This window comes from Helianthus annuus, chromosome 9, assembly GCF_002127325.2.
Source record: "Helianthus annuus cultivar XRQ/B chromosome 9, HanXRQr2.0-SUNRISE, whole genome shotgun sequence".
Classification (NCBI taxonomy): Eukaryota; Viridiplantae; Streptophyta; class Magnoliopsida; order Asterales; family Asteraceae; genus Helianthus; species Helianthus annuus.
This window is the reverse complement of record NC_035441.2, coordinates 105,131,260-105,148,505: the sequence shown is the minus strand read 5'-3', so window position 1 is coordinate 105,148,505 and position 17,246 is coordinate 105,131,260. Positions and strand designations below refer to the sequence as shown.

The 17,246-nt window shown below is 42.1% G+C and overlaps 1 protein-coding gene across 1 annotated transcript; it reads right to left on the bottom strand.

Moving 5' to 3' along the window:
* Positions 1 to 235: 235 nt before the first annotated feature.
* On the bottom strand, positions 236 to 17,009 carry LOC110876027 (amino acid transporter AVT6C). Its single transcript, XM_022124211.2, has 3 exons — positions 16,776 to 17,009; positions 721 to 1,186; positions 236 to 385 (listed from the first exon to the last, which is right to left on the bottom strand). Exons 1-3 carry the CDS (start codon positions 16,909 to 16,911, stop codon positions 268 to 270), a joined length of 720 nt encoding a protein of 239 aa, XP_021979903.2. The 5' UTR covers positions 16,912 to 17,009; the 3' UTR covers positions 236 to 267.
* Positions 17,010 to 17,246: the final 237 nt, after the last annotated feature.

The following is a 17,246-nucleotide window of genomic DNA, read 5'->3' as shown; positions in this document are numbered from 1 at the left end:
CGTGTGGGGTTCAACGTTTTTTCATCTACTTTTGCCGTTTGACAGGCCCATCGCAGCACGTCTACTCTTTCCCGTTTGATAAGTCTGTCGCAACGCGCAGGTCAGGGATCGATTTAGTTATTCTTTTCTATGTTTTGCACACAGGCTCGCGTTCATGTAAAAAACATTTGCATTTCATCTAATATGATATATAACTAATGAATCCCCGCCGCATTGCGGCGGGTGGTAATTATAGTTATACAATAAATTCTAACAAAAGAATCTTAACTAATTTCCTAAAGTGTAGAGGTTGGAGGAGATTGCAATAGTGCTTGTAATTAGAGCCAGAATTATCATAGTAGCTCCAATTATCTTGTCCTTTCTTGAAGATATACCATGAACATCTCTGCATAAAAATTAAAACTTTTTAGAAAATCACCAATATTAGACATACTTTCAAGTGTGCTGTAGAAATTTTTTTACGCATATAACCATTAGCTACATTTTACTTACGTCCAAACAAAATATTTCTATAAAACCAGGGGGTCAAAAACGTATATACCCAAAAATTTCTATACGAAAACTACATACTCCCCAGTACTGAACGGAAAGTTCGGGGGGTCGGCTGCCCCCTCCCACCCCTATTATCCTACGCCCATGCTGTGGGTTCGTTTGCATAATTGCGTAAAAACATACACATCATGTAACGGTGAATAATGCGTGTGCACACAAACGATTTACCTTAGAGCAAGCGCGCCAGGGAAAATGAATGCGATGCAAACAGCTGATGTTGATCCCATGAACTGAAAGAAATACCATATATTTGGAATGGCTATGGCAATGAGGTAAGCTGTTGCTAACAGGACAAATGTGAGGCAAAGAAATCTTTTTGTGTCTTTAACAAGAAGAGACTTGTTGGGGAAAAGGAGTTCATCAATGTTTGACCTCAATGAGAAGTTTAGCAAAGGGAACACCAGCATCAAGTGTAATGCGTAGCTTAATCGCACTGTGTCATTTAACAATGATCCAATCGTTGATCCGGTTGCTTCATCGAAGTTTACTAGAATGTCGGCTTCAATTGAGTCCCCGAATAAAATGTACCCGAATAGGCCGATAGAGAAGTATATAAGAGCACAAAGTATTAGAGATATTCTAACTGCAGAAGCCATTGCTGCAGGTTTTCCTAACTCCATACCAATAGCATGTACTGTTACAACAAACACAAACATATATAATCAGGTTTTAGGGTGTCATTTTAACAAAGTCGTGTTCATATTATTAGTTAAACTATAATAAATTATACATATGTATTTTGTTAAGGTCAACCTGTTTATTTAGGGGTGTTAACAAGTTGACCCGAGTCTAAATTCAACTCATTTAATTTCAGGCTCGGGCCAAGCTAAGCTCCTTTAACTAGAGAGAGCTCAATGTCACGGGCCAAATGTTTGAAGATCGCAATGCTATGGGCTGTGCTTGAACGCTTGGGTTACTGGCTAGTCCCGGACTTTATCGGAGGACGGAGTCAGTGTCAATGAAGAGGTGTACGTGCCTAGTCGTGCAAACGACGAACGCACCACTGGTCGAGAGCTGGCGCCACTCTCCTGATGAGTCCAAGGCGGGACGAAACCAGTGACCCACAGAAAGAAGCGGGATGGATTGGCTTATCCCCGGGGACTTGGGGACGCCACACGGGGGTCGAAAAGTAACCCCGTGACAATTGGTATCAGAGCAGAACGATTCTCGGATACGTTGGAACGTGACTCTTAACCAAATGAGCTTAACATTTAGAGTATGGTTGCGCAATGGTGGTGGGAGAAGACCAAATATGGGTTTGCTTCGGCAAAGGTCTTTGTACTCCGCGAGTATGGGATCGTGAGAGCCGCTTAAGTATAGTTGCAGTGAAGCCCTCCGTGTTATGTTCTAAAATCTACGGTTCAAGCAGCGCCGTAAAAAAGGAAGTTTTGTGAAAGCTGCTACAACTATTCAGGTCCCCGTATTCCTGAAACAAGGTGAATCATCAGCACCTAATCCGATGCGGCGGACGTCAGCGCCACTTATAACCAAAACTGACGTACTATATTGAACATGCACGACAGAAGATCATTGTTGTTGTGCTTTCGGGTGTCCTACCCTCCCAAAGTGAATCATGCTCAACATAAGGGGATCATGCATTGTCAAGTATGCGAGCCGGTATGGGACGGCGAGCATGCACGAGGACGTGCATGAAATGGTGGTGGGAGAGTGTCACGGGCCAAATGTTTGAAGATCGCAATGCTATGGACTGTGCTTGAACGCTTGGGTTACTGGCTAGTCCCGGACTTTATCGGGGGACAGAGTCAGTGTCAATGAAAAGGTGTACGTGCCTAGTCGTGCAAATGACGAACGCACCACTCGTCGAGAGCTGGCGCCGCTCTCCTGATGAGTCCAAGGCAGGACGAAACCAATGGCCCACACAAAGAAGCGGGATGGATTGGCTTGTCCCCCGGGACTTGGAGACGCCACACGGGGGTCGAAAAGTAACCCCGTGACATCAAGCTCACCTTCTTCTAAGTTAAGAGAGCTTGAGATCACTTTGTTTAGAACTCAGGTCAAGCTCGACTCCTTAATAGATTTCAGCTCTAACTTGGCTCGGGCTCAGGCTTTGCTTTTTTTTATTATTAAAAAGTTAGTTATTTATTCACATACACATATAATTATCCTTACATACAGTGCCGGCTACAAGGAGGTGCAGGGTGGGCCTGCGATCAGGGCCCAAATGAATATAGGGCCCGAAAATTTTTTAAATTCTTATATATATATATATATATATATATTTAAAAAATCTGGATTTTTATAAATAAGGGTTTTGTATAACAAGTTTAAAACCCAATTAAAAGTTTTATAAATAAGGCCCAAAGTTTTATAAACCCAATTAGCAAGCTCACCCCCAAGACACAAGTGGCTAATAAACAAAAGTTTTTCAAAATTATAACCCAATTGTCATGTGGGAAACCGCAGGGCCGGCCCTGAGAATTCGTGTACCCTGTTCGAGCTCGAAAAAATATACCCTTAGGCCTTAACGAAATTGGGTATTTGGCTCACTAAAGGTCTAAAACTAATGCCAAAGAGGTTAATAACTAATCTAAACCATAAGAATAGTTTTGTAAGGGGGCCTATGTTGGTGTTTGTATGGATGTACCCGATTAAAAAAATATTTTATATATAGATACCGGGTTTTTTTTCATAAAAAACGTGCCCCTCGAAATATCGGGCCCTGGGGGTGGGCGGGGATGGGAAAACGGAACGTAGACTTGGGGCCTGGGGGATTCACGTTCAGTTGTTCATCATCATCAGACGACGATTCATCATCGTCGCAACAGAGGAGGATTTATAGGTCGAAATCGAGTGTGAAATCAAGGATATTATCATCATCATCGACGCAGGAGGTGTTTCAAATGGCGAATCTAGGGTTTTGTGGGGTGGATAATCTTGAGATTGTAGTATAAAATTCTTATAATTCTATTTTTGTTAATTTGTTTTTATCAATTCCATAACAATTATCGTTGTATTTATATATTTGATTGAACGATTGATGAGTTTATATTATATGAAGATTTGCGAATAGAGCCCAAATTTTTTATCTCGAACAGGGCCAAAAATTTTTTTGTAATTTTCGGAGACGGCTATCACACCCCAACCGATGGCGGAATCATCGGGGCATGGCACTGAGCGAAACAGATTGTCCAGAAGTTTCCACAAGAACTATCATTACTATTTAGTTTAAATAATACGTCCCATACCGTATCCCAAATAATAAAACAAGTTATTACAGATAAACATCTAGTCAAATATACTGTTCCGACAACTCAAATTTAAACATAGTAAAATAAATATTGATTCTGCTTCTAAAGATCCCTAGATTGACTGCTACAGACAACTATTTGTTGGGGGCTCTAGACGCTTTATTCTAGCCTCGCTTCCCTAGCAAGAATGCATCTTAAACACCTGTCACATACGTTAAAATAAAGTCAATACATAAAATGTAAAGGTGAGCATACAAGTTTGATAATAGTATATAGGGTTCGAAATAGTTTACGCATAACCAGCATGTACACAGAGGAAAACGAAGCATGTTAATTATCGACATGGATCTATCGATACCAATGACTGTGGGTTGACTGTCCGAGACAGTTCGCAATACATGATTACCACCGTAATCCATGCAAGTAATTGTCCTTAACAACCCCCGTGTGAATGGGTGCTGAGTCCAAACTATAGTACTACGTCGTTAAGGCAGGTAGACAACATTCCACGTGTAAACATAACAACAAGCATTCATTTAGTCACGCAATACATGCATATCGGTTAGCGTATAAAGTAATTGAGTAGTGTGTTCGATTGAGATTTAGATAAGTAACGTATGTAACACCCAAAAGTGCTAAAGCAAAAAGGGTTCGAGTATACTCACAGCGATTGATTGATGGATTGAAGGGAGCGCTTTGAGAGTAAGGTTAGCCTGAATAGTTTGATAGCATAACGATGAGTAACGCGTAAATGGAAACAAGTGATGATGGGTCGAACAGCCTGGTCGATCGAACTGTAGGTTCGATCAAACGGGTTGTTCGTTCGGTTTGACAGTCCGTTCGGTCAGTCTGTTCGATCGGCCGGTAGGCTCGATCGGTTGGACTGTTCGAGTGGATTGTTTCTTCCTTTGAGTAGGATGTGTTTGTGTATAATGGCTTGACCTTTTGAAGTTTTCGTTGTAGTATTTGAGAACATTGAAGTGTTCTTACCTTTCAGGTCGATCGATCGAACGGGCCGTTCGATCGGCCGGCTTAACCGATCGGTTAGACACTTCGGTAGTAGGTCCTCAGCTAGATGTCACCTGATCGAACAGCATGTTCGATCGGGTGGCACTCTATACTTCGAACGAGTTGTAAATCGATTAAGGGTTGAAGCATAGTATCTCATGATCCGATGAGTAATGTTATCGAACAGCTCGTTCGATCGAGCATCACCTCGTTCAACACTATACTTTATGAAATTGTCAAAGTGTGGGGCCATGTGCTAGCTGATCGGCTGGCCTGGTCGATCGGCTGACATGTCCGATCGGTTGGGCTGTCCGTTCGAACAACCTGTTCGATCGGTCAGCATCCTGACCCGGTCGGCCTGTTCGTCTAACACTTGGCTGGTTTGATTGTTTGACGTTATATCGAGGTATTTTGACAACGAGCTGAACCATGACACTTTCGTTCTTACTTGTTTCCCCTGCTCGGATAGGAATCACCCAAGTCCGGCCGGTGAAGGTTCGGAATGGTATTTTAACGTTTAACCTGAAGTCGGTGAACCTCGTAGATAGAATCCGAATCTTGAACCACACAACCATTAGAATGATTAGTGGGTTGGCTCAAGCTCTGTTTCTACCGGTTTGAAGGCATTGAGTGTAAAAGAGTTGAAAGAAAGTTGAAAATCATTCTTTCAATCCTTCACATCATGTAAATGTTGAGATCTGTGATAGATCTTAGTTTGTTTATGTGGAAATCGGCTAGATCTAAGTGATTCTTGGTGGATTGAGGCCAAAACATGATGTTCTTGAAGAACACCATGATGACATCATCCTAGAATGCTTAGATCTTGATGATTTCACGGTTAGAAATCAAGATTTGAAAGACAGAAAGGTGTAGGAGCATGTATTGATCAAGAAAGTACAAGATTTAGGATGAAAACTTACCGAAATCGGAAGAAATATGAGAAAAGAAGGGGAGCACGAGCTGGTCGGTCAGAGGGTTTCCAAAAGTGGAAAGAATGATAACGACAGGCCTATTTATAGGCTTCCAAAAGGGGAAAGGGCTGGCCGATCGGCCAGGCTTCCCGATCGGACAGCCTGCTCGATCGAACAGCCTGTTCGATCGGCTGGGCTGTTCGATCGGCTAGGAACCTGATCGATCCACAGCCTGTTTCGAGTGATAGGTGCGACGATTTCTGATATTTCGATTTCGATTGAAGACGATATGAATACGATAGAGTTTCCTATTCAAATTACTTTTAATCCCAACCACTATATCTACATACAAGCATCTACATTCCATATTCGATTTCGATTTCGATTGAGTTCGATTGAGTTTCGAGTTTCGATTCGATTGATCACCACACATAACATAAAGTAAATACGCACAGGTAACACATAAGGCACACACACACGTATAATAACACCAATTTCGCATAATTCCAGTTTCGAGTTCGATTGATGATTCGATTAGTTTGATTATTGATTGATTGACTTTATCGCATTGTTACTTCCTACTATTCACAGTCGTAAATCGTTTTGCGTCGATTAAACATTCGACTACTTCGATTCCTTGATAAACAACACTTACTCCACATAATACAAAACATAAAATAGACTATTTGCAGTCAAATAAATCAAACTTGACTTGGACTTTGACTTTGACTTTAACTTTGACATTCGAAAAGACGGGGTGTTATAGCCTCCCCTTGTTTAGGGAATTTCGTCCCGAAATTAGGCTCGAAGCTGCACAGCACCATGGATGATCTTACCATTTTCTCGCTTAAGATCTTCATTTAAACAACTGCGGGTACTTAGCCTTCATGTCGCTTTCGAGTTCCCAGGTGAACTCTGCGCCTCGTTTGCCTTCCCATCGGACTTTCACGATAGGGATGCGCGAACGTCTGAGTTGCTTGGTTTGGCGATCCATGATTTCGACAGGCTTTTCCACGAAATGCAGCGTTTCATTGACTTGAAGGTCGTCGAGAGGTACAATCAGATCATGATCAGCTAGGCATTTTCGGAGGTTTGACACATGGAAAGTCGGGTGGACGTTACTAAGTTCCTCCGGTAGTTCGAGTCTGTAGGCAACCTTGCCGATCCTTTCCAGAATCTTAAAAGGTCCAACATATTGAGGCGCTAGTTTCCCTTTCTTGCCGAATCTGACCACACCCTTCCAAGGTGATACCTTTAGGAGTACGTAGTCGACAACGTCAAATTCATGGGGCTTGCGTCTTCTATCGGCGTAACTTTTCTGTCTATCCCTGGCTTTCGACAAGTTGTCTCGAATCTGGAGGATTTTGTCGGTCGTTTCTTGTAGTAACTCGGGACTGGTTAATTGCGAGTGACCGATCTCGTGCCACACAATAGGCGAACGACATCTTCTTCCACATAAGGCCTCGAATGGTGCCATTTGGATGCTGGCATGATAGCTGTTGTTGTACGAGAATTCGACTAACGGTAGGTATTTGTTCCAACTACCACCGAAGTCTATGACACACGCACGTAGCATGTCTTCAAGTGTACGGATCGTTCTTTCAGTCTGTTCGTCGGTTTGAGGATGGAATGCGGTACTCAGGTTAAGCGTCGTACCAAGAGCTGCTTGAAACGTTTCCCACAATCGCGAAGTAAACCTAGCATCACGATCTGAAATGATGTCACGAGGCGTACCATGATTACAAATGATCTCGTCGGTGTAGATTCGGGCTAGTCGTTCTACCTTGAATTCCTCCTGTATTGGCAAAAAGTGGGCTGATTTGGTCAGACGATCAACTATAACCCAAATGCTGTCGTGACCTGATAGCGTGGGCGGAAGTTTGGTTATGAAATCCATAGCTATATTCTCCCACTTCCATATAGGATTGGAGGTTGTTCGAGTAAGCCGGACGGTCGTTGATGTTCAGCCTTAACTCTCGCACAAGTCAGGCAACTTCCAACATAGAGGGCGATATCTCTTTTCATTCCCGGCCACCAGTACTTGTATCGAAGGTCCTGGTACATTTTGTCGGCACTGAGATGAATAGAGTATCGGGATTTGTGGGCTTCGTTCATTATAATCTTTCACAAATCGGTCCGCTTAGGGATCCAAATTCGGTCCAGATAATAGAAAATCCCATCTGCTTTGCTTACAAGCTGAGCTCCATCGTGATAGATCCTCTCTTTCTTCAAGGTGCGCTCGTTAAAACAAGCATGCGGGGCTTCGCGGATGAGGGTTTCGAGATCATGCTGGGCTTGGGTATTGCGAATACTGAGCAAATAACTCCGTCTGCTGAGCGCGTCGGCAACAACATTTGCCTTGCCTGGGTGATAACGGATCTCACAGTCGTAATCGTTAAGAAGTTCTACCCATCGGCGTTGACGCATATTAAGTTCTTTCTAATTAAAGATGTGTTGTAAACTCCTGTGATCGGTGAAGATCGTACACTTGGTACCATACAGGTAGTGTCGCCAAATCTTCAGTGCAAAAACAACTGCGCCTAGCTCGAGATCATGGGTTGTATAGTTCTTCTCGTGGATTTTGAGCTGACGAGATGCGTAAGCTATAACCTTGTCCCATTGCATGAGAACACAGCCAAGACCAAGGTTGGAAGCATCACAATAGACAATGAAATCGTTGTTTCCGTCGGGCAACGTGAGGATAGGAGCATTGCAGAGCATATGCTCGTGGGCTTGAAAAGCAGACTCTTATTCAGTTCCCCAAACAAAAGGCTTGTCTTTATGGGTAAGGGCGGCAAGCGGCACAGCGATCTTAGAGAATCCTTCGATAAATCGTCGGTAATAGCCCGCTAGCCCGAGAAAAGAACGAACTTCAGACGGGTTCTTAGGCGTAATCCAGCTCTTAACTGCTTCAATCTTCGCGGGATCGACATGAATACCTTGACTATTAACGATGTGACCCAGAAACTGAACCTCCTCCAGCCAGAATTCACACTTGGAGAACTTGGCATAGAGTTGGTTTCCCTGGAGTAGCTCGAGAACTAAACGTAGATGTTGCACGTGTTCGCCTTTCGATTTGGAATAAATCAAGACATCGTCGATGAACACGATGACGAAACGGTCTAGAAATAGCTTACACACTTGATTCATCAGATCCATGAAAACCGCGGGTGTGTTTGTTAAACCAAAAGGCATAACAACGAATTCATAATGGCCGTATCGAGTTCGAAAAGCGGTTTTGGGGATGTCTTCCTCTTGAATGCGCAATTGATGGTTAACTTATTCAATTCCTGATAATCGATGCACATCCTGAACGACCCATCCTTCTTTTTAACAAAAAGGACTGGCGCGCCCCAAGGAGAGGTGCTCGGGCGAATAAAGCCTTTTTCAAGCAACTCCTGGAGTTGGTTCGAGAGTTCCCGCATTTCGGATGGAGCGAGTCGATAAGGGGCTTTGGGAACAGGGTTAGCTCCAGGAATAAGGTCGATACGAAAGTCGATATCACGACTTGGCGGTAGTCCGGGAAGATCATCAGGGAACACCTGAGGAAATTCACGAACCACTGGAATGTCTTCGACTTCAACCTTCTTTTTCTTTTCCTTCTCCACTACTACAATGTTGGCCAAGAAAGCTCGGTATTCCTTATGGAGATACTTGCTGGCTTGGATACATGACATGAGCTTGAGACCTTTTGAAGCAGTTTCACCGTACACACATGAAAGATCACCATTCACGAGCGAGAATCGAATCATCTTATCAAAACACACAACTTCAGCATGGTTTTCGCGAAGAAAGTCCATGCCCACTATGATGTCGAAACTTCCGAGTTGCATCGGAATAAGGTCGATTGGGAAGATATGATTGTTGAACTCGAGGGTATAATCACGGAGTACAGAGTTAACGGCGACAGTTCTTCCAGTAACGACTTCGACTTCAAATGACGAGGGAAGATAAGAGCGCTTACGACTACGGAGCTTCTCGAATTCAAACGTCACAAAGCAGTTATCGGCTCTAGTATCAAACAAACATGATGCATAAATACCATTCACAAGGAACGTACCATTAACCACGTTGTTGTCAGCCTGAGCTTGACGAGCATTGATGTTGAAGGTTCTGGCACGGGCTGCTTGTTGCTGCTGCTGCTGCTGGGGCTCTTGTTTCACCACCTTGTTCGGGCACATGTTTGCAAAGTGGTTAGGATCACCACATGCAAAGCAGACTCGAGCATTGACCACAGGTGCTTGGGCTGCGGGTTGGCCTTGAGGGGCTGGGAGTAGAGCTTGATGAGCGGCGGCAGGAGCTGCTGTGTTTCGGGGACCATAGCGACAGTTCGCAGTGAAATGATCGTATAGATTGCAGTGAGCGCAGAAACGATAGGCGATTCCCACCGGATGATGATATGAGCATGTCGGGCAGAGCGGGTGGGGTCCTGTGGTCACTAGAGTTGGTCGGTGATGAGACTGCTGCTGAGCCGGTACGGCTTGCAGAGGGGTAGCAGTTGTTGTGACAGCACAGTTCTTGTTGTTGGAGCTGCTGTTGTTGTGCTTCTTCTTGCGACGTGATGACTTGGATGGTTGAGCAGTGGAGTCGGTGGTTGGTGCAGTAGTAGCTTGATGTAGAGACTTGGATGGCTTATCCCAGAAACCAGCTTTTACTCGCTTGTCATTGATCTCAGCGGCAAGCAAGTAGGTTTCTTCAATTGATGATGTCTTGGCGGCGTGAACAAAGTCGGCAACACAATCAGGTAGAGCTCGAATGTACTTTTTGATGGCCATGTCTAGAGTCTTGACTTGATCGAGACAGATAATGCTATGCTGCTTGAAGCGAGCAGTTAAAGCAGCGTTGTCTCCGTCCTTCTGTTTGATGTTCCAAAACTCGTCCTCCAGCTTTTGGCGTTCATGGGGAGGGCAGAATTCGTCCATCATGATGGCCTTCAGCTCTTCCCAAGTCAGCTCATAAGCTGCATCATTCCCACGTTTGTTTCGTTCGGCCGTCCACCAGTCTAGAGATCGGGACTGGAAGACACTGGTCGCATTGAGGGTACGGAGATTTTCAGGACAGCCGCTTTGGCGCAGAGTGACTTCAACTGAATCAAACCATTGAAACATGGCGGTAGGGCCATCTTCTCCGGTAAACTCTTTGGGTCCGCATGCCTTAAACTGTTTGAAGCTGAAAACGGTCTTGTTAGCATCTTTAGGAGCATCGGTTCACGACTCTTCAGACGATTTGCTGACGTTTTCATACACCTCGCTCGCAGCTTTTGCCACTTGCTTGGCGATGATAGCAGCGATACGCTTGTTTCTCTTCTCTTGGCGGGTAAGTGGGGTTCGGTGTCCAGATGACGACATGGTCTGCAACAGACATAGTCGTAGGTCTCAGACACAACGAATCGAATCTCACCTCACACGTCTACTACTTTCTAAAGCTCAAGAACACGTCGAAACACATATCACATAAACACGTAAGCACATAACCACAGATTCACGTAATCATCGAAGCACAGAAGCACATACAACAAAGAATCATAGAAGTACATAAGCACATAGGCATTTAATCACAGATGCAGTCAGAATACAGAAACCTATCAATCAAAGCTCGCGTGTCATTCGTATGTTCGGTCGTGATTAGCATATCGAGTAGCATTTGTTGGATCGTTCCGGTGACCCTAAACAGTCAGTAAAGGTAGTTCATCTTTGTTTACAAAGGCGGAATCAGAGTAAACAAAGTCACAATAGCTTGTTCCTTTCAATTTCTTTCTATTACTGATTTCCTGAGTCTTTTACAATGATTCTGACAAAAATTTGGCAGCACCTCGACTCACATACACACACACATGTCCGTTTCAAATAAGCATGCACAACTCCTATATATAGTGCCAGCCATTCCGTTTGAAGGTGACACACCCAGTTCAAACGGAACCCTCTTCAAACGGACAGGACATCTTCAAACGGACAGGACATGTTCAAATGGACAGGCTTCCTAAAACATGACCAAACCCTAATTCAATCACTATTGTGCATTCATTTAACCTATCTAGACATAAGACTCGATAAGACGTAGTCAACATACATTCAGTGCACCAACAGAATCGTGTAGTCGTATAGCGTGTCGAATAGTATAGTATAATCGTAGCACAATATTGTCTAAAATTGCAGCGACTTGTTATCGTTTTGAGATAGAAAAGAAATACGAGTCGTGTGTGTTAATCGAAGTGGTAGCAAAAATCGAGTGAACATCAAAATTAAACACATAACAGATATATACACACAAAACATATAAAATCGACGAATGATCAGAGTCGGCAGTTGCGGGCTCAGAATCGAAACACATAAAATCGAGAGATAGATTGTCTGCGGCTAATAGACATTGACTACCCAAAGCGGTTCAACTATTCACATTAGACTTGTTGTCACCTTTCGACCTTAAGGTTCGTGTTTCTGCCTCGATTCTTGGGCATTCAACACGCATTCCTTGGGTCATACTCGTGAGTTCAGGTCGTTGGAGTCCGTCGAGGCTTTGGTGAGATGGAATAAAAATCCGGAACAAGTTGTCAGGTTAAGGTTTCACCCCTAGCTTAGCAACTTCTTCCTTGTTTTTGCAAAATATGAGGAGGTTATTCATCAAAATATGGATTTCACTCCTGATTTGGTATAATTCTCCTCGTTGGTTCTGAAAAATTAATGAAGAAATCACTGATGAATTGATAAAATCAGCATTAATTAAGCAATTTAGTCGAGAGTTTGGTGTTTTCACACCTAATCCTGACTAAATCGCTTGATCCTATTTGAAAATTCGAGTGCAGTGATGGTGAGGAATAATAGGATATCACATAAGCTTGGTCTGTTGGTTCCTAACTATAGTCTAGGTCTCTAAGACAGCGACCTGGACTAGGTCGTGTCTTGCCTAATTCCCTATAGTTATGGCTCTAATACCAATCTGTCACACCCCAACCGATAGCGGAATCATCGGGGCATGGCACTGAGCGAAACAGATTGTCCAAAAGTTTCTACAACAACTATTATTACTATTTAGTTTAAATAATACGTCCCACACCGTATCCCAAATAATAAAACAAGTTACTACAGATAAACATCTAGTCAAATATACTGTTCCGACAACTCAGATTTAAACATAGTAAAATAAATATTGATTCTGCTTCTAAAGACCCCTAGATTGACTGCTATAGACAACTATTTGTTGGGGGCTCTAGACGCTTTATTCTAGCCTCGCTTCCCTAGCAAGAATGCATCTTAAACACCTGTCACATACGTTAAAATAAAGTCAATACATAAAATGTAAAGGTGAGCATACAAGTTTGATAATAGTATATAGGGTTCGAAATAGTTTACGCATAACCAGCGCGTACACAGAGGAAAACGAAGCATGTTAATTATCGACATGGATCTATCGATACCAATGACTGCGGGTTGATTGTCTGAGACAGTTCGCAATACATGATTACCACTGTAATCCATGCAAGTAATTGTCCTTAACAACCCCCGTGTGAACGGGTGCTGAGTCCAAACTATAGTACTACGTCGTTAAGGCAGGTAGACAGCATTCCACGTGTAAACATGACAACAAGCATTCATTTAGTCATGTAATACATGCATATCAGTTAGCGTATAAAGTAATTGAGTAGTGTGTTCGATTGTGATTTAGAAAAGTAACGTATGTAACACCAAAAAGTGCTAAAGCAAAAAGGGTTCGAGTATACTCATAGCGATTGATTGATGGATTGAAGGGAGCGCTTTGAGAGTAGGGTTAGCCTGAATAGTTTGATAGCATAACGATGAGTAACGCATCAATGGAAACAAGTGATGATGGGTCGAACAGCCTGGTCGATCGAACTGTAGGTTCGATCGAACGGGTTGTTCGTTCGGTTTGACAGTCCGTTCGGTCAGTTTGTTCGATCGGCCGGTAGGCTCGCTCGGTTGGACTGTTCGAGTGGATTGTTTCTTCCTTTGAGTAAGATGTGTTTGTGTATGATGGTTTGACCTTTTGAAGTTTTCGTTGTAGTATTTGAGAACATTGAAGTGTTCTTACCTTTCAGGTCGATCGATCGAACGGGCCGTTCGATCGGCCGGCTTAACCGATTGGTTAGACACTTTGATAGTAGGTCCTCAGCTGGATGTCACCTGATCGAACATCATGTTCGATCGGGTGGCACTCCATACTTCGAACGAGTTGTAAATCGATTAAGGGTTGAAGCATAGTATCTCATGTCCGGTGAGTAATGTTATCGAACAGCTCGTTCGATCGACCATCACCTCGTTCAACACTATACTTCATGAAATTGTCAAAGTGTGGGGCCATGTGCTAGCCGATCGGCTGGCCTGGTCGATCGGCTGACATGTCTGATCGGTTGGGCTGTCCGTTCGAACAACCTGTTCGATCGGTCAGCATCCTGACCTGGTCGGCCTGTTCGTCTAACACTTGGCTGTTTTGATTGCTTGACGTTATATCGAGGTATTTTGACAACGAGCTGAACCATGACACTTTCGTTCTTACTTGTTTCCCCTGCTCGGACAGGAATCACCCAAGTCCGGCCGGTGAACGGTTCGGAACGGTAGTTTAACGTTTAACCCGAAGTCGGTGAACCTCGTAGATAGAATCCGAATCTTGAACCACACAACCATTAGAATGATTAGTGGGTTGGCTCAAGCTCCGTTTCTTCCGGTTTGAAGGAATTGAGTGTAAAAGATTTGAAAGAAAGTTGAAAATCATTCTTTCAATCCTTCACATCATGTAAATGTTGAGATCTGTGATAGATCTTAGTTTGTTTATGTGGAAATCGGCTAGATCCAAGTGATCTTGGTGGATTGAGGCCAAAACATGATGTTCTTGAAGAACACCATGATGACATCATCCTAGAATGCTTAGATCTTGATGATTTCACGGTTAGAAATCAAGATTTGAAAGATAGAAAGGTGTAGGAGCATGTATTGATCAAGAAAGTACAAGATTTAGGATGAAAACTTACCGAAATCGGAAGAAATCTGAGAAAAGAAGGGGAGCACGAGCTGGTCAGTCAGAGGGTTTCCAAAAGTGGAAAGAATGATAATGACAGGCCAATTTATAGGCTTCCAAAAGGGGAAAGGGCTGGCCGATCGGCCAGGCTTCCCGATTGGACAGCCTGCTCGATCGAACAGCCTGTTCGATCGGCTGGGCTGTTCGATCGGCTAGGAACCTGATCGACCCACAGCCTGTTTCGAGTGTTAGGTGCGACGATTTCTGATATTTCGATTTCGATTGAAGACGATATGAATACGATAGAGTTTCCTATTCAAATTACTTTTAATCCCAACCACTGTATCTACATACAAGCATCTACATTCCATATTCGATTTCGATTGAGTTTCGAGTTTCGATTCGATTGATCACCACACATAACATAAAGTAAACACGCACAGGTAACACATAAGGCACACACACACGTATAATAACACCAATTTGGCATAATTCGAGTTTCGAGTTCGATTGATGATTCGATTAGTTTGATTATTGATTGATTGACTTTATCGCATTGTTACTTCCTACTATTCACAGTCGTAAATCGTTTTGCGTTGATTAAACATTCGATTACTTCGATTCCTTGATAAACAACACTTACTCCACATAATACAAAACATAAAATAGACTATTTTCAGTCAAAGAAGTCAAACTTGACTTGGACTTTGACTTTGACATTCGAAAATACGGGGTGTTACAACGGCCATGCTTACATATATTTAATTGTGTGTGTATATACTAATTTAGTTAGTTTAATATATGTACAATAACTTTTACTATCTAACTATATATTTATTTTATTTTATTTAATAAAAGCTGTTATATTTATATTAATTAAAAACACGTTTAGACTCACAAGCCTAGTCAAATTCGGCATCTGAAGCTCGAGCTTGAACTTATTTATTAAAATAGTCACCATTAAGGCTCTGGCTCAAACTCATTTACTCCCTACGTTATTGCAGCCCACCAATCGATCATTGATCCGTTTAACGTGTTTACAATTCATTTACAACTTGTCAAACCGTCTAACTCATTAGATAAATGAATTACAACTTGTAGCGTTAATTTTTCTGAAAATTTCCGAAACTTGTTTTTTTTAGTGTAAGATATTGGATTTTTAAGAGTTTAGCCCCCATGAATAATGAGTTGAGTTTGATTCATAATTCAACCCTCAACCTGGCTTAATTGTTATGACAAAAGATCAAATGCAAATAACTTTAACGTACAAAACGTACGAATTGAAAGTTTTGCTGAAAAAACGCGGTGGCATTTTTGTAATTATTAGTAATTATCAATATTACTTTACAAATGATCCTGTAGAGTAATTTTGATCTTTTCTAGAGTAATTTTGTAAAATGTTTTTGCAGAGTAATTATCAAAATTGTTCTACTAGTGTATCAAAATTACTCTACATCAAAATTACTCTACAAATGAATCAAAATTACTCTGTAGGTTTATCAAACAACATACAATTCAAAATTACTCTACAAATGATCATGTAGAGTAATTTTGATCTTGTAGCGTAATTTTGTAAAATGTTCCTGTAGAGTAATTTTGATCTTGTAGAGTAATTTTGTAAATATTTTTAGCATTTAGTTATGAGGTTTAGCTTTATGGTTTAGTTTTTAGCATTTAGTTTGGGGGGGGGGGGGGGAGGGGTTAGGTTTTTTTTTTAGGTTTTTGGGGGGTTGGGGGGCTTAAGTTTTTTTGGTAAGATATAGTTTTTTGATCAAAATTACCCTATAAAAACATTTTACAAAATTACTCTACAAGATCAAAATTACTTTACAAGAATATTTTACAAAATTACTCTACAAGATCAAAATTACTTTACAAGAATATTTTACAAAATTACTCTACAAGATCAAAATTACTCTACAGGATCTTTGTAGAGTAATTTTGATAATTACACTACGAACAAATAATTACAAAAATGCCACCGTGTTTTTTTGTCTTTTTCATGCTATTCGTACGTATAGTACGTTAAAGTTATTTGTACGGGAACTTTACTCTAATTGTTACCCCTAAGTTTACTCCATGATCACATATTTTGGTAAATTAGAAGGTATTGATCAATTCTTACCATTGAAATGGAAAGTAAAAGCAGTGACAATAACAGGGATGGCAGTAAAGAGGTTGAAGAAGGCAGCTTGATCATCCAGCTGCGGTAACATTCTGATACTCTTTGACTGACCTTTGACCGCAGCGACGACCGCCATGGCTGTACATATTCCAGCAAACACCACAGCCAGCAGAACCGCCACTGCTGAGCTCTTTGCTAGAAGTTCTGTTTAGTTCATAAATAATTACAGATAACAAATTAACTTTAAGAATTAAAAAAGCAATTAGGTTAATGTCGCTATCAGAGATGATACTGACCAACACGGCGGTATAAAACCAATGGAAGCATGGTGAAAACGACGATAAACAGGATTGCGACGGCGTGTGTATTCCACCAGTGAATACAAAACCATTCTTGCAATACCCCCAGATGAACCGACCCTTCTCCAGATTGGTCCCCAGACAACACGTCACCTAGCAGACAAAACGAAAT